Genomic DNA, 25,520 nt, shown 5'->3' with positions numbered 1-25,520 from the left:
GGAGATCATTTTCCAAACCTTGCTCAATCCATCATTAGGCTGCTGAGAGCTCATGGTGTCTGGTCTGACGCAGGCGCTGGCGCTGGTGGGTCTGACGGTGGGGTTCAGTTACTGTGGTGACCGTTTTATCCACGCATCTGCGTGAGAAGCCCCTAGACACAATTATTTTAATGGACACACTGTCAAACAGATTAAACAATAATGAAGCCGTTTAATATTCAGTTTTCTTTTTATATATATATATCCGTGTTTGAAACACCTGGATGGATGGACATGGATTAAACCGCTCTGACTTGTCCAGACCTGCACTATGCTTTAAATAAAATACCTCTCAGAACGGCACGACAAAGAAATAACTGAACAAAGCACTACTTTATTCACTGTTTTCTTTTCAGTTGATCAATAAGAGCAGAAATACTTCATGCATAATCCCGGTAATCATAACTTCAATGCCCTCATGCAGTTTGTGTCAGTTTATACGAGGGAATACATAGAAGGTAGAAGAGCGTCTAAACAAGTCCAGGTACACTCGCCCGGGTCTCCCCAGGGGGTCCGGGTTCCCCCCCCCCTCAGCCTGTTAGCATGCGTTCAACAGGAGGGTCGACCAGACACGCCGGGCGTCACGTCCCCCACCAGCCAGCCAGCCAGACAGCGTGGGCGGACGCCCGGCCCCACCCCCCCCCCCCCTGTCAGCCCGTCCTGCAGCAGCGAGTGTGTTGGCTGAGAAGCTGCAGCCTTGCCGCACGGCGGTCACGTTTCATGTTCCTCCGTCTCTATCTCTCTCTCTCTCTCTCTATCCTGTCTGGCTGTATCTCTCTCTATCTCTCAATCTCTCTCTCTCTCTCTCTCGGGCCCTCACCTCGAGTGCTGCTCTCCCTGAGATTGTTTACAGAGGGGGAGGTGGGGGCAGGGGGGGGGGGGGGGGACTGTGCAGAAGGTACTCTCACACACCCCGGCCTCGCGGCTTGTAGACAGAAGCGCTTCCTGTTAGACTAGTTTCAGCTACTCACCCACTCACCTGTGTGCTCCGCCATCTGCAAACCCTCCCCGCCGCCACGCCAAAGACCCGCTGACCCGACGAGGGACGTGTGTCTTTGACAGTATGCCGGTGGCGCCGCCGCTGAGACACTTACCGTTATTTATTCCCCCCCCCCCCCCCCCCCCCCCCGATGTGATTTATTAGACATCCAAGAGTTTCCAGAGAACATCAAGAACTGCAAGGTGTTGACCATCGTGGAGGCCAGCGTGAATCCCATATCCAAGTGAGTGTGCGGAGCGAGTGAGCATCAGGACGCACGCCGGCCATCAGCGTCTGTCTGTCTGTCTGTCTGTCTCTGGGATGTGTGTGTGTGTCTGTCTCTCTCACTGGGATGTGTCTGTCTGTGTCTGTCTGTCTGTCTGTGGGATGTGTGTGTGTGTGTGTCTGTCTGTCTCTCTCACTGGGATGTGTGTGTGTGTCTGTCTGTCTCTCTCACTGGGATGTGTGTCTGTCTGTCTGTCTGTCGTGTCTCACTGGGATCTGTGTGTGTCTGTCTGTCGTGTCTCACTGGGATCTGTGTGTGTCTGTCTGTCGTGTCTCACTGGGATGTGTGTGTGTGTTGTGTCTCACTGGGATGTGTGTGTGTGTTGTGTCTCACTGGGTTCTGTGTGTGTGTTGTGTCTCACGGGGATGTGTGTTGTGTTTAACCAGGCTGCCAGATGGCTTCACCCAGCTCCTGAGCCTGACCCAGCTCTACCTAAACGATGCCTTCCTGGAGTTCCTGCCAGCCAGCTTCGGCAGGTCAGTGCCTCTCCCTCCGCCGCCAACGCAGCGGGAATGAGACGCCCGCTCCAGGGTTAAGCTGCGGACCGCTGCATGTTTCGCCGTTGTGTTTTGGAGCTTTTCCTAAACACGGTGACCCACTCTCAATTATGATGAGTACGGCTATAAAAAAAAGAGTTCACTGGCTTTTGTTTGCCTGTACTGAAAAGATGAAATGAACTCCGGAATGAACCTGCAGGCATGTGCATGTTGCTTTAATATTTTTGGTTAACAAAGTGACCCACTCTCAACTTGAACAAACATGTTCAGTACATTCGTTCAATGCACCCAATTCTGTAATGGACCATGGAGCTTTATTTGCTGGATGTCCCCTAATGGTCATGTCATTCTAAACTACACTACCAGGCTTATTAACCTTCTTTAAGCCCTTCAATTGTAGCAAGTAAATCGTTTTTCGCATAATGTTGCCCTTGTCGTTTTAACTCCAAAGCATATATAATATAAGTGCATTAACTAATTAGGATATATCTATTTGCGTGGTAGAAACGATATGGACAAAACATCAGAGTTTCAAACGGAAGCTATGACATTGGCACAGTGAATGCCCTTTCTTTAAACTAAAGTTCATTCATAAAACACTGCAGGGTGCCATAGCTGGGTGCAGGTAGCAGAGTAGACAGGCAGAAAGAATCCTTGCTGCAATGCGACACAGAAACATCTAAGTTAGTATATTTAGTATATTTAAAGTCCCAGGGAAGTACAACATGCTGTATTAGGCACAATCTTCATTTGGAAATGCAACTTTATTAATCATGACCACAATGTCCATTGTAAAGTAGAAACGATGAAAACAAGTTTATTTCGTCAGTGGAGTTCACAGATGGACCTGCACACATTCAGAGTTAATCTTGCAGTCCAATCTTGGATTGTGCGAGTGCATGCAGGGTTAGTTGTTGTAGCTGCACCGATTTCAGTTGTCCAATGCGCTGCTGAAATATGAATGCTGGCATTATTCCGGCCATTATTATTGGTCATTTTCCGTTGTGATTCAAGGAATATTGCTTTTTGACTCACTGAAGTATTGCCATCTCCTCCCCAGGCTGACGAAACTGCAGATCTTGGAGCTGCGAGAGAACCAGTTAAAGATGTTGCCAAAGTGAGTCCCCCTCTCCCCCCTCTCACACTCTCTCACACTCGCTCTCTCACACTCACTCTCTCCGCTCGCTCTCCCTTTCTCCCCCTCCCCCTCCCCTCTCTATCTATCTGATCCACACACAGCCCGCTCTCGACACATTTGACTGTAGCAGCGAATAGTGAATTCCAGTCTTGCATAAGCCCCGCCACCCCCTCACCTCTGTGTTCACTTGGCTGCCTGCTCAGACAGGTTTTATAATCTTCAACCCAGACGTTTTGCCAGGTTATCCCACCTTTTGGATAAACGCATTTATGGAGAAGGTACCGTTCTTTGGGTCATTCGTTCACTGGACTCGTGAAGGGGTCAACACCAGGGCGTTGGTCTGTAGATGCTGTCTTCCTCCTCTGCAGATGAACGCTCTCAGACCGCTCATCTGCTGCGGTCGGACAGTGTGTTCAACGGACCGTAGCGTTCTGCGAGGACACCTTTACCTCTGCCGCTCGCGTCATGTATAGGTGTTTCTGTTGTCTTTATTTAGTGTTTACTGCCGTGCGTGTCTCTTGCCGTGACGCCCGCTGTCTGGGATTAATACGGCCCAGTCTTATCTGAAGTGCGGGGGTAGTGTTGTGTTTGAAAACACAACAGATCCTTCTCGGGAGTGTTTATGTCCCCAGAAGGCCAGACACGCTCGGGACTTTTTGGGCCAAGAATATCGCCAGAAATGGAGACCTGTGAGAAGACGACCCAGGGGTGTGAAAAAAAAATTAAATCCCTTGAGCACGGACATACAGGCGTGAAGCGGAGACGTTTTATAGACGGAAAACACCCCTTCTGTTATCGCTTTAATAAGAGACAAAGAATGGATTTCTCAGAATTAGCGTGTGTCGCATTGACTTTTTTTAAAAGTTTTTTTTCGTCCTCCTTCCTTCCTTTTGAGATCAAGATAACTTTCTATTATCTGTATTTATTATTAGAAGTACTTTCTAAACCCTTGAGTTTGTTGACTCCTGTGCAGTTGTGTTTCCACGTTGTTGATGTATCAGCGGTCAGCCAGCGGTGGGGTTTGACATCCTCCAAACGGATCATAATATTGATCACTGTCTACCCGCGCTGTGAGACTGCTCCGCATCCTCTCAGCCACACTGTTAATCTGCTGTGAACTCCCACTCAGCCGCTCCCGGCATTACCGACACGTACTTGATTACTGTATGCTGGCAGGCCAAGTATAGAGTCCTCTAACCCAGAATGTGGTTACTGCTCCAGGTTTTACAGCCTTGTGAACAACTTGTTATGTCATTTGGCCGGCCCTTTTATAACAATAGACTAAAGTGTAACGGGTGTTGGCAGGTAGCGGTTGGGCCTCTTGCTCAGGAACGCCTTTGAGCGGACGGTGGACTTTGGAGTTTCGAACCAACAACCTTTTTGCCTCCAGCAGAGAGGCTGTGGGTCAGCCTATGTTTGAGTTCCATACATTGACTCCAACACGCGCCACTCATCCCTCTGAGCCATTATTTGAAGCACATGGCCGGGGCGGCCGGCTTTGAACTACTGGTTCTGAGGAAAAATATATATACAACGTGTACCAGCCAAAAAAGCACTTAGCTACCATATGGGATTGACAAGCAAGCAATGTTTATAGCAGATGTTTACAACCCAATATTCCACCCAGTTGTCCCATGTACTAGCATGTATTTAATGGATGTAGACTCTATGGGATGTGGGATGGGGTAATGGGGCGCCCTCACTGCGGTGCTTTGGATGCGTCCTGGTAACCACTTCCTGCTCCCTCTGCGCCCCTTCTGCAGAAGCATGCACAAACTCACCCAGCTGGAGAGACTGGACCTGGGGAGCAACGAGTTCACTGAAGTGGTGAGGCGCTGTCACTCAGAGATGGCTCTGCCTATGCACACACACACACACACACACACACACACACACACACACACACACACACACACACACACACACACACACACACACACACACACACACACCGAAACAAACAAACACGGAAAGACACACAGAAACAAACAAACACGGAAAGACACACAGGTAGACAGACAGAAAAAGAAACACACACAGAAAGACACACACACAGAAAGATACATACAGAGAGACACACACACACACACACACACACAGAAAGAAAAGATACATACAGAAAGACACACACACAGAAAGATACATACAGAGAGACACATACACATACAGAAAGACACACACATTCAGAAAGACACACACACGTGTGTAGCTAACTGTGTGTGTGTGCAGCCTGAGGTGCTGGAGCAGCTGAGTGGGATCAAGGAGCTGTGGATGGACTGTAACCGGCTCACCTTCCTACCTGGGGTACGTCCACACTGCCGCCGCACGCTCACAAACACACTCTGTTGTTGTTGTTGTTGTCGTTGGTACAGTTGTTACCGTGGTTTGTCCGTATGATTCCTATTTTTGTTTAGTTAGTATTACTACTATGATGATTCATTCATGTCATTATTTCAATTGTGTTTATTTATTCAATGCATTTCTTATTATCATACGGTTTAATATTATCATGATTCTCGTCATACCTGCGTGAGCGTGTGCATCGTGACTGGGCCTGAACGCTGGTTCTGTCGGGAATGCGTTCCTCACACGAGTGGCCGTGACTAACCAGGGCCTCGTGTGTAGCGCTGTTATCGTTTTCTGGAGCCTCGTTCGTGGCGGTTTTTATTTCGACATCAGCCCCCCACCTCTTGGTCTCTGGTTGGCCGGCCTCCTACGAGCCTGAGTCACATGGCCGCCGCGCTGAAACCAGCGCCTGATTCACAACCAGGCTGACGTGTGTGACTGACGTGTGTGTGCGAGGCGTTACGTCATACGACGAGGCAGGGGAGACGTCAGGCCGGCTCTGGGACGCGCTCCAGACCGGACCGTAAACAGGGCTGTTATGGGGGTGAGGCGCTCCGGATCATGAGGCCAGGCCTGGAACAAGGGCATGTCATTCAGGGTCAGGTTGTTCACACGATCTTGATTTAGATTTATTTTTTTTCTATACATTTCTTGAAATTGTATCACTGGTAGAACTAGTTAAAAAAACAGCACTAAAGTTGCATACAGGAAATAGTAATGCATTTGCATGAAATAGTGTTTTTTTTTTTTCAGAAATGGAAAGTAAGAATGTGAATTTAAATGTGACCGTAATCAAATCTCAACCCAACGGGAACCAGGATCGTCACAATTCCTGCTGCCTTCTTAGCATGTAGCTTGATGTGTGGGACTGGGTGTCCAGATGATGGGCTACTGAAGCCTGTTAGCATGTAGCTTATTAGCATATAGCCTGATGTGCTCTGACTGTGTGTCCAGATGTTGGGCATGCTGAAGCAGCTGGCCTACCTGGACGTGTCCAAGAACAACCTGGAGATGGTGGACGAGCAGATCTGTGGCTGTGAGAGTCTGCAGGACCTGCTGCTGTCGAACAACGCCCTCACAACGCTGCCCGGCTCCATTGGTGAACACGCACGCACGCACACACACACACACACACATGCAGAACACACAGGAGCACACACACAGGAGAACACACAAGCACACACATACAGGAGCACATAAGAACGCACAGGAACACACACACACACACACACACACACACACACACACACACACACACACACACACACACACACACACACACACACACACACACACACACACACACACACACACACACACACACACACACACACACACAGAGAGAGAGAGTCCTGACTGCAGGACTGTAACACGAGATATGTCCGGCTGACCCAATCGATGTGTACATCCTTTAACATAATGCACAGTGGCTTTTTATTAGCGAAATGAATAGCTGCAACAGATATTCATTTAATGTAGTGCAAGAAATCAATCACTCAAACTGTATCGCTCTCTCTGTCTCGGTGTCTCTCTACCAGGCTCCCTTAAGAAACTCACAGCTCTCAAGGTGGATGAGAACCAGTTGATGTACTTGCCAGACTCCATCGGAGGGTGAGTGCTAACAGTATTACAGTCAACGTCCGCAATATAATCCACTCATCTGGGCGAGGGAGGAGGGAGGGATTAGCATGATGGCTATTAATCCCTCTCCCTGTCTCATTGGCTTCCTCTGCTGCCATTCACATATACACGCATTCACAGCAGATCAAAGACCAATTAAAGGCGTTATGTATGATTCAATCTGCAAGTCCTTGGTTTTAGATTATGTGTATTAGTTTCAAATATATATTTTTATAGCCCCCTAAAAAGCTTTGTTTCAGTGACACACGCACTTGTTATTCAAAGTAAAGTCAAAGGTAACAATGGTTTCATAGTGCCCCCTGACTTAGGGACAGTATCAGTCGTGCTTATCTGAATGCTAACACAGTAGATGATGACCGGGTATTGACACAGCAAACGTGCCCTGTTGTCACACCAACGGTGACAACAGGGCTGGGCCTAAGATGGTGGCAGTCAGCAGTTCTGCTTGGCAGAGACCCGCCCAAGGGCAAAAGATCAAGCCCACGGCTACGGTCCGCCCAGACGGATTGGCTTTACGTTGTAGATCTAATCCCCACGATGATTTTCGCTCGTCCTCCGTTTTGATTGCGTGTTCATTCCTAATTATTATAATGTCTTTATCGGCAATCAATCAAATCTGTGAGTGTTGGGTCTGGATTACACATCCAAACATGGGTATTTATTCCGTATGCTGCGTTTGTCTCCCCCAGTGCACTTTCACACAGATTAGGTTTTAAAATAGCCCACCCATGGTTTTAACATAATCACGCGTAAGGCTTGCAGTTTAAGCATACTGATTAAGTATCTAATCTTTTTTTTTTTTTCATTCATTCACCCGCGCGGGGCGGCCGTCGGTCTTCCCCCGCGCTCCGACGCTCCGTATCGGTGTTCCGTTGTGTCCGCGTGTAGGTCGGGCTTTTACGAGGAGGACGCAAATCCCCTGTTAATTCTTTTGGCAATGGAGAGTATGGATGGTAATGCCATTAGGAACGGCCGCTGCATGGCAGCGTTCCGGGTGCTCCCACTCCCCTCTGACGGGAGCGCGGCGCTCCGGACCGGCCTGAGCTGGGTAAACTGCGCCCCCGGGGCTGTGGTTGAACTCTCAGACCCGCGTCGCTTTTAAGGACGGCGCCCAAAGGGTCCGGGTCCTTTTTGTACAGCGACCCAGATCCGAGACGGACCGGTATTGTCGGAAGCGAGAGGAGCACACGGAGCGGTCGGAGCGCCGGCTTTTAATGTTTTCACTCTCACTCTTCCGGGACTCCAGTCTATTTTGGATGTGAAAAGTCAAACTGGGCTCTGGGCTTCAAAATAAAAGCACACTCCAGCGAGTGGTCCGGTGTAACAGCGGCTAAAGTGGATCCCCCCCCCCCCCTCCACCGCCCCGCTCAGGGGCCATGTCGTGACGGTAAACTTCACCCAGGTGTCCATTTCGTGTTTTCCCCCCGTCGTTATCCCGGACCAGGCCGGGTGGAACAGTGCGAGCAGTGTCTGGCGACCGGGACACAACGCGCTCTGTCCCCGGGAGGGTGAGGGGGGCGGGGGCGGCCCGCTCTCCTCATGAGGGCGGCCGCAGGGAAACAATCTAGCAAACCAACAATGGCGGGGTCTGTTTACCGCCGGCCAGCCGTGCGGGGCCAATGTGGCGACGCTGCAGGCCAAGCAGCTCCTTCTGCAGGCCGCACGGCGAGCAGAGTGGGAGGAGACCGGCAGAGAGTGACCCCGGCCCCTGGGCTTTAGCGCTGATCAGCTGGTTGGTGGGTAGGCCCACCTGACCCTAGCCCTGTTGCCTAGCGCTGAACAGCTGGTTGGTGGGTAGGCCCACCTGACCCTAACCCTGTTGCCTAGCGCTGAACAGCTGGTTGGTGGGTAGGCCTGCCTGACCCTAACCCTGCTCACTGTAGCTGAACAGCTGATTGGTGGGTAGGCCTGCCTCACCGTAACCCATTCAATACCACTGACCACCTGGTTGTTGGGTGGCTGCTACAGGCACACATTCAGCTAACTAATATGATATTAGTGGATGAGAGCGTTAGTGGATGAGAACCGTTAGGTTGTCTTCTACCGTAGCGGTAGAAGACATACATAGATACATTACTCAAATGATGACAAAATAATAGACACAAAAATAATTGTATTTAATGTTTATTCCATTCTGCACGACGTCACCATAGCAAACACCTGCCGTTCTGAGACTCTACGATTTGTTCTTCCAGCACCACCCGTGCGTGGAGCGCACGGCGGTGTTGGCCCAGTTGACGGTGTTGATCCAGACAGAAGGTGTTAGTCCGTCAGTCTGTTTTTAACTCGGCTCTGACTCACTCCCCCCCGTGCTCCGCAGGCTCACCTCGCTGGACGAGCTGGACTGCAGCTTCAACGAGATCGAGGCGCTGCCCGCCGCCGTCGGGAACTGCGTCCACATCCGGACCTTCGCCGCGGACCACAACTTCCTCACTCAGCTCCCCTCGGAGGTGAGTGCCGGCCGGAGGTGTTGCGTGTGGCGCCGCGTGGCGTCATGCAGCCGCGGGGGGGGGGGGGGGTGTTGAGACATGGCCCCGCACGCGAGGGGGGGGGAGGGAGGGGGGATGGAGGAGAGAGGAAAGGATAGAGGAAAGGCTAGAGAAAAGGTGAGAGAGGGAAGGGAAGAGGAAAGGATGGAGAGAGGGAAGGGAAGAGGAAAGGATGGAGAGAGGAAAGGGAAGAGGAAAGGATGGAGAGAGGGAAGGGAAGAGAAAAGGTGAGAGGGAAGGGAAGAGGAAAGGAAGGAGAGAAGTAAGAGGGAAGGAAAGGAGAAGAGGAAAGGAAGGAGAGAAGGTGAGAGAGGGAAGAAACGGTGAGAGGGAGAGAGAAAAGGAGACGTGATGAACACCCTGTCACTCTCACCCGGTCTTTCATGGCTTGACCTTTACCCTCTCTCCTGCAGATGGGGAGCTGGAAGAACATCACTGTGCTCTTCCTGCACTCCAACAAGCTGGAGAGTCTGCCCGAGGAGATGGGCAACATGCAGCGCCTCCGTGTGGTCAACCTCAGCGACAACAAGTCAGTGCTGCCCCCTACCCCACCGCCCGCCCGGATTATATACATAAACCCTCCCTCATGCCCGATGTCTGGCCGGCTATTTTTAGCCCACCTTATGATGGAGGCTTGTTCTGGTTTTGTGGTCTGAAAGCATTTGAAAGATTTTTGTTTTTGTTTTTCCATGCGTTATTGTGATTGACGTCTACCTTCCATATCGCAGGTTGAAGAATCTCCCCTACAGCTTCACAAAGCTCAACCAGATGACTGCTATGTGGCTCTCTGAAAACCAGGTGAGCCATCCCACACGCACGCACACACACACACACACCCACAAGGGCGCACGTAAACTGACACACACACACAACCTTTTGAATCTGCACAGATCACGAATAAAAGCATGGCACATGATGCCAATATAATATTTAACACTGTAATTCATGATTGAGAACATTCTGGTCCAGCAGGCAATACCATACTTTAGCATATTTGTTGTTTGGCACAAACACAAGAACATATTCATGTGATATCACCACGATGATTATTGACTAATGTAGCCTAGCAGACCGCCAGATGCTCCACACACACACACACACACACACACACACACACACACACACACACACACACACACACACACACACACACACACACGTCTATACTTGCATATTCACTAACACACACATATGCACACACACACACACATTCTCCCTGGCTGCCTCAGCGCAGCAGAGACCAGCATCACACGGTTTGGTCTGACATCCGCTCGAGGTGCTGTTGATTGCAGAGCGACCATAGCCAACGTCCCCTCTCCCCCCCTCTCCCCCCCTCTCCCCCGGTCTGTGGGCTCTCTCCCCCTGCAGTCCAAGCCCCTGATCCCCCTGCAGAAGGAGGAGGACCCGGAGACCCACCACACGGTGCTCACAAACTACATGTTCCCCCAGCAGACCCGCGCCGAGGAGTGTGAGTTCCTGTCTCTTTGTTTCGTCCTGGCTCCCGTTGTTCACCCTGCCCTCCTCTGGGCCTCCTCCAGCAGGATGGCCCGCCGCCACGGCCCCGTCATTATCGTGACCCCCCCCCCCGACGCCGGTCGCAACAGTCTCTTCTTTATACATTGAGACGTCTTGTTCAGTGTTAAAAGCATTACAGTCCTGCGTTCCCGTGGTGTTTTATGAGACCTTAGGTTAAAGGATGTTCAGTATATTAGTTTATTAAGCTGACTTGAATTCAGAATAGGAACTGGATGAGTTGAACAACTGGGTAGACGGCAAAGCAGGAGACAGACCGTCGTCTATCACTGCTTATCGGTCTGCAGCCCGCCCATTCCCCCCCCCCAGAACGATCTGAGTCGTGTTCGAATTGTAATTCTGTGTGTCTGACGGCAAGACAGAGCCAAGATTGCAAGTGTGTGTGTGTGTGTGTGTGTGTGTGTGTGTGTGTGCGTGTGCGTGCGGCGTCGTTTGCTAAGCTCCAGCCATGAGATTACGCAACGACAAAGCCCATACAATACGGCCGGGCTCGAATGTCAAGATAAACGTTGAGGGTGTGTCGTGTTGTTCTGAGGATAGCTGTAATCTCCAGCCAGCGCTACATTCTCCCTGAGCCGGGCCGTGTTCCCCGGGAGTTCCTCATTGTCCCGGTCCGTTTCCGAGTCACGCCGCGAGGGTTCTGACTGAGCAAATCAAACATGTATGTTTACTGTATAAAGGGCTCTTTAGTGCTGTCGCTCTGGTCGGATCACATACAATAGAACTGCGGGCAGGCCGGTGTGTGTGTGTGTGTGCGTGTGTTACAGCTCAGAATTGATTCCTTCGGTCTTCATAGGCGTACTGAAAAATTCAACCATTACAACTGAGCACAGTTGTTTTTTATTTCATGTTTGTTTTTATGGTACACATACATTTTGGAAAAGGCTGATCACTTTTCCTTTGAATGGTTGGATGAAAAAATATCAAAATTGTTTTGATAGCAATATTACCCAAGTGTTTTGAATGACTATACTATATATTATAGGGTTAAATTATTTTCACAGCCACTACATGTGATAAGACACTTGTTTGTGCTGGGCGCCATCTGCTGTTTGTTTTGTAGAACTGCTTTTAGACATTTTCAACAGGACATATTATGAATAAGTCAACCTCAGAGAATAACATCGGGTCAAGGTGGTTTTTAATGGGATCAATAATAACATATTATATATAATAAGTACATATTTAATAATTGGTTAAAAGGAGGATAAAGCGTCAGATGTTTTCATGTAATGTTACGCATGTTTACTGACTGTGTGTGTGTGTGTGTGTGTGTGTTTCTCTGCGTGTGTGCGTGTCTCTGCGTGTGCTTCTATTTGTGTGTGTGCGTGCGTCATCAGACACCCCCAACTCTGACACGGAGAGCTTCAACCCCTCGCTGTGGGAGGAGCAGAGGAAGCAGAGAGCCCAGGTGGCCTTCGAGTGTGACGAGGACAAGGACGAGAGAGAGACGCCCCCCAGGGTGAGCGCCCCTCCCCCCCCCCCCCGGGCGCTCGCTGCCCCGGACACTTAAGCCCTATGCACACGGGGCCACAAGCCCGGTTCATATCTGCAGCCCGCAGAACCAGTAGAGTCCTGTTTGGTTTGAACGGGGCTACCGCACACTGTGCCGAGTTTGTTTTCTGCTCACTGTCGTCAAGGACACAAGCGCACACAGTTTCACACAAATCTAGTCTTCAATATAAAATATTCCATCCAACGTTCTGTCGTGTTTGTCCCGACACGGCCGTGTGCTTTAGGCCTTATGCTGACTGTGCAGAGGTCGAAAAGTGGAACAAAATATTCATTATGTTTATTTGTGTTTGTGATGTCTTTATTTATTTATTTATTTATTTTACTGCAGGGTACTGCAGTCCATAATTGAACTGTAATACGGTGCGGTTTTAAGACTTTACATAATGCATAACCTACGATTCACCTTTTTAAAAATTTCTGTTAGCAGTTTTCCCTCACCGTCCCCACAGACATGGTTATATTTATAGTGTGTGTTTGTGCGTTCCTGTGTTTGTCTGCACTAAACTCAACTTCACCAGGGCAGCCCCTAGACAGGCCGTCTGCCCTCCACGTCCCCACAAAGAGCTGACTCAGAGTGTGTGTGTGTGTGTGTGTGTGTCCTAGGAGGGGAACCTGAAGCGCTACCCCACCCCGTACCCGGACGAGCTGAAGAACATGGTGAAGACGGCCCAGTCCGTGGCCCACCGCCTCAAGGAGGACGAGTCCGGAGAGGCGTCCGGCAGGGACGGCCGCACCCACGAGAGGAACCACATCGGCATCCAGGACGTGGGCGTCAAGGTGGGCTAGTGGAGCCACGTCCGCCCTTTATAACGCTCTGTGGCGGGCTCCTCCTCTAAGGGGCGGCTCTACGATCACAGGCAGTCGCTCCACGCCTGTAGAACCGGGTCGTGAGGACTAATACCGGACTGTGTCCACTTTGACTCTGGGATATCAGACACTTTTCCCTCAGGCATCCTTAAGCTCGATGCCTAGCCCCTTACCTGCTCCTGAATGACGCATACCTGAATTCACTGCTCTGCTTAATGTGTAAAGAGTTAAAAATAATGATCGTCTTACTAGCAGGTTAAAGTAACAAAAGATATGGCAACGTTATGGATTACTTGGCCCCAACAGTACAATTAAAGTACAAACAATATTTGAAGATTGTACAAATTTATTCCTATTTTTTTTATCAATACATTTGATTGACTTGCTGTCATGACGACATGACACCATGACCTAACGCCTCCCTCTCCCCCCCGGGCCCCCCCCCCCCCCCCCCCCCCCCCCAGGTGATCGAGGCCCCCAGCGCCAATGGCCAGGCCGTGGACGCGGAGCCCGTCTCCCACGCCGACGACTCCACCGCGCCCAAGGACAGCTCCGAGTCCTACAGCTCCCAGAAGACCCCCTACAAGTCCTCGGACCCCTCCATGATGAGGCACGAGGACACGCTGGAGGTACCGGTCGCAGCGATCTCATTGGCTGGCAGCCTAAAGGTGTCACCATGACAACAGGGACCAGGAGGCCGTGTGCGCGGACGCCACATGCTTGTGATTCGATTTACATAATGGATCCCAATTCCATAGTGATACATATTCAGTTTGATGGCAGTGAAGTGATGTCTTCACACGCACACATTGCGTCTGGTCTCTGTGGTATGTGCTATGCACAGAGGTGTTTTGGGGGAGACATCTTTGTAGTTCCTATGGCAACCCCAAAAGGCAGGTACTGCACACCGAGCGGCAAATGGTTAAGGAAACATCTGTGTGTGTGTGTGTGTGTGTGTGTGTGTGTGTGTGTGTGTGTGTGTGTGTGTGTGTGTGTGTGTGTGTGTGTGTGTGTGTGTGTGTGTGTGTGTGTGTGTGTGTGTGTGTGTGTGTGTGTGTGTGTGTGTGCGTGCGTGCATTATCCATCATCTAATGACCCGACGGCGGTCTGCCTGCAGGACTCTGAGGATCTGTCTGATGAAGAGGAGGACATGAAGGTGGCGGAGATGAGGCCGCCGCTCATTGAGATCTCCATCAACCAGCCCAAAGTGGTGACCCTCAGCAAGGACAAGAAAGGTGCCCCACACACGGCCCACTGCCGCTCATGTCACTCGGTGTCTCTTCAGCGCCGTCCGTCCCGTAGCGTGGCCGGCGGCGTCCCAGTCTTCAGTGGTCTCTGTACGTTAGGGATGTGCTTTGATCACGCTATGGGATGATGTACAGATCCTTCACGCAAGACCCCTCTGCCACGGCGAAGGCCTGCACCGCCCTGCCTGGGTTTGTTGTGCTATGGTGACCGGCGCGCTGTATATTGTCCCGCGTATTAAATGTCTACTTACTAAAGAAATCAATCAATTTGACGCAAAATATAACAATGAAAAAAATATTAGATTGATTTAAAAAATAATTAGATTGTCTATCAATGCCACTACAGAAACCTCAAAACAGGGACCGTTCAGAACATAAAATGAAAACAAAAATGAAATTGTACATGCTTGATAATTAATGAAAAAAGCCATTATGTTCTGAAAGTATGACGTATTCATATAGTTTACCGCACTCCTATCGAACTGGAACAGCACTGTGGTTAAAAGAAAAGCCGACTCCCCTGTTTGAGCTGCGGGCGGGGCTGTAGTGTATTGTTCAGTGTATTGTTCAGGCCTCTTATCCCATAGGGGGAAATAGGAGTCCATATCTACAGCTTACCCTACGTTTTAAAAAAGTTGAGAGTTGAACCCTGATCACTCCATAGCACTACTTTGTACTTTGTATCACCCCTCATCTAAAACAAGTTGCCTCTGGGTCTGGTCTACCTTGAAGCTTTAAGACTTAATGCTAGCTACAGTGACCCTGATCCTAACAAAGAGCTCTCTGTTTCTGCACGTCAGACGACGGGAAGGACGCAGACTCCCTCCTGGACGACACGGTCGCCAACAGCAACCAGAACAACAGCAACTGCTCGTCGCCGTCCCGCATGTCGGACTCGGTCTCCTTGACGACGGACAGCAGCCAGGAGAACTCTCTCTGCACCCCCGAGAAGGAGGCCAAGATGCCCTTCTTGCCCAAGAGCAGGTGGGAGTCGTACCGCACCGGTCGTCCTGTAGACGACGCTGTTAATGTCACTTCCTCTTGGAAACTCCTCTCAGATCAGGTTCTATATTAGGTCACTGGCGTCACAGCGGCAGTGTGTTTGACGGAGTCCCCGTGAAATTGTCATATGAATCATATGAAAGCGTTTTTAGGAACTACGGAAGTTTTTTGAGTAGTAAGGGGTTAGAAGGGCTGTGTGTGTGGGAGACCACTGCCCGCTTGATCAATGGAGGTTGGACTTTGACAGGAACTGATACTACTAGAACGTGAGATTATTTTAGTTGGTTTCTTTTGTTAAGACAACATACCACAGTACAAAACAGTGCATTCATCCCCGTCCCCCCTACCTTACCCTCTCCTTCTCTGCAGCCCCCACAGATCATACGTTGAAAGTGAAATACTCAATGGAAAAAAAACAGATAAAGCTACATTATAAGTTAAAACCTTAAGAGTTAAGAGAGAGAGTTAAGTTAAGAACTTCAAACGAGGAGACGCCAAACTGGGGTGTGATCTAAAGTTCTTTGTGACTCCATGTTGGCAGTCAGTTAGTTAGGACGTCTCCCTCACCGCGGTGGTGTTGAGTCCACCCCCCTCACCCTCACCTCTGCTGTGGGTATTATTATTAATGTTTATTTTATGTGGACATAGCAATTACATTGGACAAACCAGATGCATTGTTTGAGTGTTTCAGCACACGTGCTAATTCACAACACTAATTCACAACCACCATTAAAATGGAAAGAAAGGAAAGAGAAAAAAGAAAAAACAAAACAAATGCAAGCATGCATGCATGTTAATTACATCCATACGCAACATGATCAAGCAATCCACCAGCTAAGAACTGTTCATGTGAGCACTGTGGTGTAGATTTGAGCCATTGTTTGAGGCCTTTGTTAAAAGCATTACTGTGGGTCTCTAACGTTAGCGTTCCCTCCCCCCACCCCCGCAGGCTGGAGGACGAGAACATGAACCCGGCCAAGGACACCACGCCGTTCCTCCACAACGGCAACGGCTCGGCCTCGTCCCTGCAGGCGGCGCTGCGGTCGCAGCGGGCCCTGCCGCCCGGCCCGCTGGGCGACTACGACCTGTCGGTGGAGGCCCGCCTCTCCTTCCTGAAGAAGGGCGTGGAGGAGGTCAACAACGGGCCGGTGGACGGCTACACCCGCTGGGACCAGATCAACATGAACACCGTCTCCCAGCCGTCGCCGACGCCGCCGCCCGCCACCGACAACGCGGCGCGGCCCGACGACCCGGCCAGGTACGCCCGCGGCCAGTCGCTGGCGGACGAGGGGCGCGGTCACTACGGCAACAACAACAACAACGGGGAGCACCTGGAGAACGGCGGCCGGCGCGGCGGCGGCGGCGGCGTCGGGGAGCGTCTGAACGGCGTGGGGAACAAGCAGGGCGGCGTGGACGCGGCGCTCTCGCGCAGCACGGAGGAGCTGTCCCCCGAGAAGAGGCTGCTGGCCCCGCCCCAGGTGGTGAAGGCGCAGAGCATCGGCAACATGGAGAGCGGCGGCGGCGTGGGGATGAGGCTGTACGCCATCGACGGCGGTGTCCATGACGACGCCTACGACGGGCAGGCGGCCGGCCGGGCGGCGATGATGGACGCGGCGGCGGCGGCGGCGGCTCAGGGACAGAGCATCGTCCGGAGCAAGTCGGCCTCTCTGCTCAACGACCAGAACCTCCAGGTGTACCCGGGCTCCTCGTCCTCCTCCTCGGACCTCCTCGCCGCCAAGGCTGCTGGCGGCGGCGGCGGCGGCGGCCGGTACCCCGTGTCCTCCAGCATGGCGCTGGGCCTGCCCCCTCCGCAGTACAACATCCAGTACTCCAGCAGCGGCCAGCCCCCCCCCGCGGCCGGCCCCAAGGACGGCCTCTGGACCCAGCGGACCGCCGTGCCCCCCGAGCTCCAGGGCTACCCCCCCGCCCCGCCGCCGCAGCCGCCGCAGCAGCAGCAGAACTCCCTGGCCAACACCAACTACTCCAACCGCAACCAGGCGCTCCCGCCGGGCTACCCCATGCGGGGCCCCGGGGACATGTGGGCCAAGGACCGGCTGCAGCCCTCCGGCGGCCCCTCCTCCTCCTCCTCCCTGGGGGGCCCCCCGGGGCCCGGCCGCAGCAGCACCCTGCAGCGGCAGAGCAGCGGCTCCTCGGCCGTCTCCATGGGGCGCTACCAGCTGCCCGAGGGCGAGTACATGACGTACCGGGACATCCACACGCTGGGCCGGGGCCCGCTGGCCATGAGCCACGCCCTGCAGCGGCCCCTGTCGGCGCGCACCTACAGCATGGACGCCCCGGCCTCCACGAGGCCCCTGGGCGGGCGGCCCCTGCCCCAGGACCACCTGCTGCCCGAGCGGACCATGTCGGTCAGCGACTTCAACTACCAGCACCTCAGCCCCGGCAAGAGGCCCGGGGGCCGGGTGCGCTCGGAGCACTCGCTGCTGGACGGGCCCCTGCTGGGGCCCGGCTCCCGGGGGCCCGTGCCCACCGACTGGAGGGATCAGGTGATGAGGCACATCGAGGCCAAGAAGATGGAGAAGGTAATGGATGACAAAAGATAAGGAGAGACGGTCTGATGTTGTTGTTGTGGTTGTTGTTGTTGTTGTGGTTGTTGTTGTAGTAGGTCGTGTCATGCTAAAGGCCGCCGCAAGTTTGAACCTATGATCTTCTTTGCACACACACACACACACCGCCTCTTTAAATGCCGGTTTGAGACACAGCAGAAGCTAAATGCTACTAACACGTTCCAGCAGACTGCCTCTACACTAACCCTGTTGTTGATGAGCTTCTATTAAGCGGTGGTCCCTGTTGCAAGGCCACGCTCTGAACAGTTGGGGTCTGTGTGGACTTCCCCGTGTCCATGTCATCCCCTCTCCACCTTCAGAGCGCGCTGTCTCGGTCCTATAATTCCACTCACGCCCCGCTGGGCTGGTCTCACCACCACCACCACCAGGGCGGGGGCCGTAGGGCCATGCATGCCAGCCAGGGCTCACTGCTCTGTAGTCCGCGGGACGGCCTGTCCCTCGGACCCTCGGGTTTCTGCGTGAGTACGGTGTAGTCAGCGAGCCGGCTAGCGTGGGACTACCACTCCCAGTAGTCCTTAGGCTGCTTCCTCTCAAGACCGGGAGTACCCTGTTCTTCAGTCTCTCTCTGCTCCCTGGGTCCTTCGCTTTGAACTGAGGAGACATCACTGATCTGGCTTAAAGGGAAGTTTATTCTGGGGTTGGTTTGGATTTGGCTTTTTAAGTTAACACGTTTGCCGACTTGTGATGTCTTCTCAGACAGAAAGATGGACTGATTCCTAGGGTTAATACGGTTCTCTAATGTGATTTTTAGGCTCTTGTTTCAAAAGGGGCATCTTTAGTACTTTAGTATTCTAGATAATCATGTGTGGATGGGCCTCCCAACTGGGTTGTGAGAGGCCTTAATAATGTACATTTAATGAATAAAACATCAGAATACATATTGGGAAGGCCAACTTACACAGTCACACTTACTTACGCACTTACATACACTTGCTGTATTTTTTTATAGATTCATTCTTTCTATTTGGGTAAACTATTTGTGTGTACATCACACACATGGGCTGATAAAGGGAGTTTTCTACATTTGAGGAACATCACAGCACGAATGCCCCCTTTCAAACCAGAACAGGCTTCGGGACTCCTTAGCATTTCCTCCCCTCTCTAACCCGCAGCTGTCGACAGACAGCTGTCACCTGTAGGCGAGTGAACCCTTGTGATTATCACCACTGTGATCTCCCTCCCCTCCTCCGCCTACTAAACAGACACTTTCAAATCATTCTCATGCTCTTTCATCCTCCTCTCGCTGCCTCATGTCGCTCACTTCAGTCCTCCTCTGACCTTTCCACACCTGTGTGGAGATGAGTTCTGTGTTTGCCGGAGGTAAGTGGCAGGAAGTAGACTCTCTAAAGCAGGACGTGTTTGAATGGTGGGAAATTAATGCATTCGGCACGACATAGGAAGACCATTGATGGCCTGTTGATATGTTTCCTGTAAATGCTCTTAAACATGCACATGTTTACAGTAGGTGGTTGAGACGGGTCCAAATAAATGATGGATGTATCTGATTTATTATAAATATATCAACACTTTGGCATCGGCCTTCCTAGGTTTTGTCTCCAAGTTCTTAATCTCCACTCCTAATATACCCTTCATTTTGGCGTTAATCCACAATCACCCTCTTAATATTCCACCCCACTCGGCTGCTCTCTGCACACGTATTGAGACGGGATGTTAACGCGGGGCTTCTGCTCTCTGTTTAGGACGACGTGTTCAGCATCCCGGGCCAGCAGAGTTACACCCTGGACCCTCACAGAAAAGTAAGCAGGGGGAGCACAGGGGCGGTCTGCTGTGTCACTGCGTCGTCTGTGACCGCCGCCCTCGTAGGTCGGGCTTTTGACCTCGGCTCAATGAGTCGACGATAATGAACCGGATGGTGTGTTTTTCACCCATCCTGCCGTTTCTGCCCCGGGCCGAACTCAAGGACGTAGAAATGCATCAGCGAGCACAATTGGTATTAAGCTGAAATTTGCTGCTATAGCAGCATAATGTACTTTATATAAACGATGATAAAAGGCCTCAGTAGTGCTAATTCCAGTCCATTATGAAGCTCCTCCAACGTACTGCATAAGCACCCCTCTAAACTGTACGCCAGACATCAAAAATCCCAACCACACATGTTCACATCGCATCAAGGTGTTGCAGAGCGAGATCTGTACCCCAGCTCATCACCACATGTCGTCCCCCACCTCCTCCCAGGTGCCTTCGGTGAACGGCCAGCTGGGCCCGGGCCCCGCCCTGCGCCCCGCCATGAGCCAGACCTCCATGGCGCGCCACCCGTCCCGCGAGCAGCTCATCGACTACCTGATGCTCAAGGTGTCCCAGCAGCCCGGCCCGCACGGCCCCCCCCGCATGCCCCAGGAGGCCCTGCAGGAGGTAAGCCCCCACCGCCAGGGGGAGCCAAGGGCTGGGGGTGGAGAGGGGTTGGAAAGACCACTGTTGGGTTTGGGCTACATTGATTTATGGTTCTCCCCTAACTTGGTCTTAGCAATAGCAATTGTTAATTTGTGTATTTACTGTGAAATATTTCATTTTTCCCTGATGTGTTGCTCTTTTATTAATTTCCCTACTTACTCAATTATTTGTGTTTTCCGGTTTATTTATTTCACTGTATAGCACTCTCTGTAGGCCTATATAGCAGCATGAGTGTGCTTGCTGTGGCATATTGCCTGTGCAGGGACTGGTTGAAGTCGAGTCCTGGGACTCGACTGAGCCTCTGTTTAAATAAGTGTTGAAGGTGATGCGGTTTCCAAGTGAGTGATTGCCTGACGCGCGGGTCTGCTGCTGTGGTTTCAGATGTGTGTGAAGGTGGAGAAGAGTCCGGAGCTGGGCTTCAGCATATCGGGTGGAGTGGGCGGGCGGGGAAACCCCTTCAGACCGGAGGATAACGTAAGACTACACTCTGGACTATTGATCCTCTCATTGAGCTAGTGACAAACCACAGAGCTCTGGATGCATTTGACACGGTGCGTAACGGAGCTCTGTCTGGTCCCTTCAGGGGATCTTCGTGACCAGGGTCCAGACCGAGGGGCCAGCGTCCAAGGTCCTTCAACCTGGCGACAAGATTCTCCAGGTAATGCTTTTGTTTTTTGATTATCAAACATCAAGTGACAATAGGGCTTGTACATCAGAATGCATTATACATGCATGCATACGGTTTGCAGAGTCTCACATGAGAAACTCAAAAAGACAAAAGTTTCACCATGAATTACTGAACAATGACCAAAGAACCATTACTACTTAATAACTATGATAACTAACATTCCAACGCTCCTATGCTTCCAAAATGGAGGCGGTCTTTGCAATGTGATGGTGTGATAGTGTCGCTCATTACACTGACACTAACAGCAGACATATCGTCACTCGTTTAGTCTACTTAGTCCTACGATGACGCCTCTGCAATAAGGAATCGATTGAATAAGTAAAACAAATAAATGAAGGTCTTGGGGTTGAGACCCAAAGCTGATAGGTGAGATTGGTCCTCACTGAGGGTAACCATGGATACGTCTCTGTCTCCTCCCCCACCCACAGGCGAACGGCTACAGCTTTGTGAACATCGACCACGGGTACGCGGTGTCCCTCCTGAAGACGTTCCCCAGCACTGTGGACCTGATCATCCTGAGGGACATGCTGTCATAGGGTCGCCGGGCGCGGCCCCGCCCGCGCACCTGAACACTTGACGACGGCACACAGAAATAAAGACAGGGCCAGGTGACCCGGGAGACAAGCCACCAGACAGACTGACGGCCACTCTTATTTGTATTTTTATACACAGACCCGTTGGTCTTTCATGACGTGAACTATTTATGATGAAGACCCTCGGCAGAACCTTTTTGTCCCGAGAAACATTAAACATTAAGGGGTGGAAACGCCCCCACGCAGTGAGAAGGGGAAATCGGGGGGGGAGGGGGGCAGGGGGGCAGGGGGGAGGGGCGGGGGGGAGAAACATCGGGATGTGTGCGTCGGGAAAGAGGCCATCACTGTGGTATGGAGTATTTTTATATGAAAAAGGAAACCTGTGTGTGCGGGTTGGGAGGGGTTAATGTTCTCAACGCCACTGTTGTTGGGCTCTCTGTGTACAGAACGTTCAGTTTATTCCACTCATTCGTCCTCATCACTCATCAGCCATCGGTGTGCTTTGGTTTCCGTAAGACTATCGCCGACCACTAGGGGGCACCGCTCCCGCGTTTTTAACATTCAGTTTGCCTTTTTTTTTTTTTGCTGGTCTTTTATCGTGGATTTTTTTGTATTTAAAAAAACATGTATGTTGAAACCACTTATAGGTTGGCTGTGTGGTCTGGAATGGGGGATAATGTTATGGTAAGTTTTTATTTTTGTGTGTGTGAACATGAATGTAGTTTACGGGCCGGTTTGAGGGGGGACAGTGAATCGGAGGTCCCCGCGCGGAGAGGGACACGCGTCCCACCGTAGAACTGTGTCTCATCCTGTGATATTTTTGGGCAATACTGACATCGGGGCACTCCCACTGCACACCTACTGGGTCAACGAAACCACACCTGCTTCCTCATTTACACCTGGAAGGAAACCACTGCCAGGGCTTTGGCCAACAAAAACAACCAAGCACCTTTGTGGACAGACCATCGCAATATGACTGGATATCAACACAACCTCGGTGCTGAAACACAAACGACGACAAGATGCTTTCTGCATGTGATCATTTGGAACAGGGGACGGGAGAAGTGGACCGGAGGAGGTTCTGGCGTTTTGGGAGAGCCATGAGATTATAGATGTAGTGCATATCTTTTAAAGGGGCGGCGTCCATTGGGGATGCAACAGGAGCAGGGTTCTGGCAGACCAGAGGGGGTGTGGCTTTGTATCCAAAGCATGTTTGGAGGGTGGAGAGCTGGATGCACGAGGAGACAATAGGGTTTTAAATTAATCAGTCTACACTTTTAAGTTCAGTCCTCCGCTGCTCCTTTTTTAATTTAGGGCTTTTATTCCCTTTCATAAGGAGCTGACATCTGGTTTAAAGAGGGCCGACTAATAGGGCAAGAGTTTCAGTGTCTGACCTGTTTGCGTGAGGGGAAAAGATCACAGTTTGCCTTCCTATTTGTACAAAATGTCTCCATCTTCTCAAGCTTCTCACTTGATTCCCGTGTGTATGCGACAGTCTTGGTTCCGTTCGTTCTGCAGAAGATTTTGGTGTGTGTGTGTGTGTGTGTGAGTTTTTGTCTGAGAAAGTGTGTGTGTGAGCAAGTGTGTGAAAGAGAGAGGAGAAGCAAGGTGTCAAGTGCCATAGACCTTGAACTGTTTGAATACGGGAGGACATTTCACTTCCGAGACCCAAGCAATATTCACTTATTCATAACGGACAAAAAACAGCAACTCATCGTTGAGTATATTAATTTTTTGTTTTTTGTTGTTGGTTTTTGCATTATGGCTTAGCAATAGTGAAGAGAGAAAAAAATACAGACAACTTTATTTTTGATTCTTAAAAAGATCTGCATTTTTAAAGAAAGACTTTTAGTAATCACTGGTTTTACATACATTTTATATTGTGGAAAAAATGTTTTGTAATAAAACGGCATTGTTAATATAAACAGCTGTTTTTTTCTTTTTTTTGGTTTGTTTTTGGTCATCAAATTACTAATCAACATACCCAATTCTAATCGATGCAGAAATCCCAATATTTTAACTTTGTATTCAAGCGAGTGTTAAATCACATGCCTTTTCATCAGTAATAGTCACTCGTTGTGATCAGTATACCAGCTGTCTGCATGAAATAGACCAACTCCAGTGGTAAAAGATTATTTGATGAGACGTGTTTCCAAAAGTGGTGGAAATGATTACAAAGTATTGGCTTCACACATTTTTTGAATATGTATGTGACCACCAAATTATATGTACAATATTTATCTAGTAATGTATATCCCCCTCACACTAATTCAGTGAAAGCCATTCCTGCATATTTTCAGCATTTGTGTCATGCACTGTACCTGTATGTAAATCATTTTGACGTGCACAACGACATTATGCTCATAAAGAGACGCTGTCGAAACAAAAAGAAAGTGACACTGTGGTAATTCAAAAAAAGGTTTGACTTTTTGATCAGAACATTTGATAATTGGGTGAATGTTTTTTTTTAAATGATAGTTGCTTTTTATTGGTTACAAACCAACTATTCAATGTTTTTTCTTTTGTTAAAATATTTTGTCAAGTGACATTCCCTCCTAAAAACGCCCCAAGTAGATTTTAATGAGCTTTTATCATTTCTGTTATTGGATTCTATATTGGATTTTCTTTAACAAAACATTTGTTCCTGAATTAATAGTACTTCTCTATTGATGAGGAATTGACAGATCATGTAGACAATCGAACCAGAGAATCGGTGTCATTACATAGGGTTTTTTTTTCCATGTAGTTCTAATTTATTTTGCAGTCTCAGTGATTTGTAGACATTATTATCCAACCGATTACTTCATGTAAATACCTATACAAAAACTTGAAGAAAAAATAATCATGGCATTAGTGGTTCGAGTTTGTAAAACCAGCAATAAAATCTCCATTCAGACAGGCAACCCTTTTGATGTTTAGCAGTTAGCGTTCCAGAAGAATCTCTGGAAAAAGGCAACAGAAAAATTATCAATATGCATTTATCCAACATTCCAGATTTTGTATATAAACACCCTGTTTATGAAGTAACCTGTGGAAAATAAACTAATGCTCTTCATTGTTTGGTCTTCTCATGCCTGCTTCATGTCATCTTCAATGTTTTTGTGTCATAAAGAACTTTATTGATGTATGTTGTTCGTACATATTTGTAGGGTATTATTGGCCCCATTTGTGCGTTCTGCATGAACACAGGTCCCACTGGAGCCATACTCTTACACCACAGATGGCTGCGGGCGACACCACTCTGGTCTTTTTAAAGGGCCCCTATTTGACCAGAGGTTATGATGTGATTAGCCCTTAAAATCTGTGTATGATGGATAGATAAGCCTACCAGTTGGCACGATCCACTGGGTAGACTGGTAGACTGATCTATCCAGCGTACATCTAGGTGGACACTCCTACTTGTGATGTCCTCAAGTCACAGGGCAGATGTTGAAATGGCTTGTTATGGCTGATCACTCTTAAACCTGGTGGTAAAATAGGGGCCCTTTATCCACTATTGAATCAGTTATTAAGTGCTCCCTGTGCAGGTGCAAATGTCCTCATGAAATGAATGGTTCGCTGTAAAACTTTAAGATCCACTTCTTGTGTCGTCTCGTCAGGTCTCACCAACACATCCTTGGTTGTTTTCGTCCATCTTTTGAAAGCAGAACTCCTAACATGGCCGCACTCCTGAATTATTGGTCAAACCTGACTGAGTATCAACAAAGTATCCAGATTGTTGTATTTTATTAGATATAAACAAACCAATGAAGGTTTGTTTTGTAATTTAAATGTCAAGTGACA

At 50.0% G+C, this 25,520-nt stretch overlaps 1 protein-coding gene across 3 annotated transcripts in view; it reads left to right on the top strand.

The window, feature by feature from the left end:
* Positions 1–22,010, top strand: part of erbin (erbb2 interacting protein) — a 41,331-nt gene extending 19,321 nt beyond the window's left edge. For 2 of the 3 annotated variants that reach the window (XM_084486752.1, XM_084486751.1), the window contains 23 exons: positions 1,184–1,262; positions 1,691–1,780; positions 2,862–2,918; positions 4,703–4,766; positions 5,169–5,243; positions 6,240–6,384; positions 6,824–6,896; positions 9,247–9,376; positions 9,829–9,944; positions 10,144–10,213; positions 10,784–10,883; positions 12,289–12,410; positions 13,067–13,240; positions 13,735–13,899; positions 14,388–14,505; positions 15,318–15,501; positions 16,469–18,059; positions 18,404–18,562; positions 19,805–19,861; positions 20,301–20,477; positions 20,898–20,990; positions 21,100–21,174; positions 21,633–22,010. In XM_084486752.1, coding sequence (XP_084342878.1) covers positions 1,184–1,262; positions 1,691–1,780; positions 2,862–2,918; positions 4,703–4,766; positions 5,169–5,243; positions 6,240–6,384; positions 6,824–6,896; positions 9,247–9,376; positions 9,829–9,944; positions 10,144–10,213; positions 10,784–10,883; positions 12,289–12,410; positions 13,067–13,240; positions 13,735–13,899; positions 14,388–14,505; positions 15,318–15,501; positions 16,469–18,059; positions 18,404–18,562; positions 19,805–19,861; positions 20,301–20,477; positions 20,898–20,990; positions 21,100–21,174; positions 21,633–21,740 — 4,022 coding nt within the window. In that variant the 3' untranslated portion in view covers positions 21,741–22,010. The remainder of the gene's footprint in view (positions 1–1,183; positions 1,263–1,690; positions 1,781–2,861; positions 2,919–4,702; positions 4,767–5,168; positions 5,244–6,239; positions 6,385–6,823; positions 6,897–9,246; positions 9,377–9,828; positions 9,945–10,143; positions 10,214–10,783; positions 10,884–12,288; positions 12,411–13,066; positions 13,241–13,734; positions 13,900–14,387; positions 14,506–15,317; positions 15,502–16,468; positions 18,060–18,403; positions 18,563–19,804; positions 19,862–20,300; positions 20,478–20,897; positions 20,991–21,099; positions 21,175–21,632) is intronic. The other variant, XM_084486753.1, reaches the window with a different exon arrangement.
* The last annotated feature ends 3,510 nt before the right edge of the window (positions 22,011–25,520 follow it).

The sequence above is a fragment of the Micromesistius poutassou genome (assembly GCF_964030765.1).
Source record: "Micromesistius poutassou genome assembly, chromosome: 22".
In the NCBI taxonomy this organism is placed as follows: Eukaryota; Metazoa; Chordata; class Actinopteri; order Gadiformes; family Gadidae; genus Micromesistius; species Micromesistius poutassou.
Note: the sequence above shows the minus strand (reverse complement) of the source record. Positions and strands in the feature narration are given on the sequence as shown.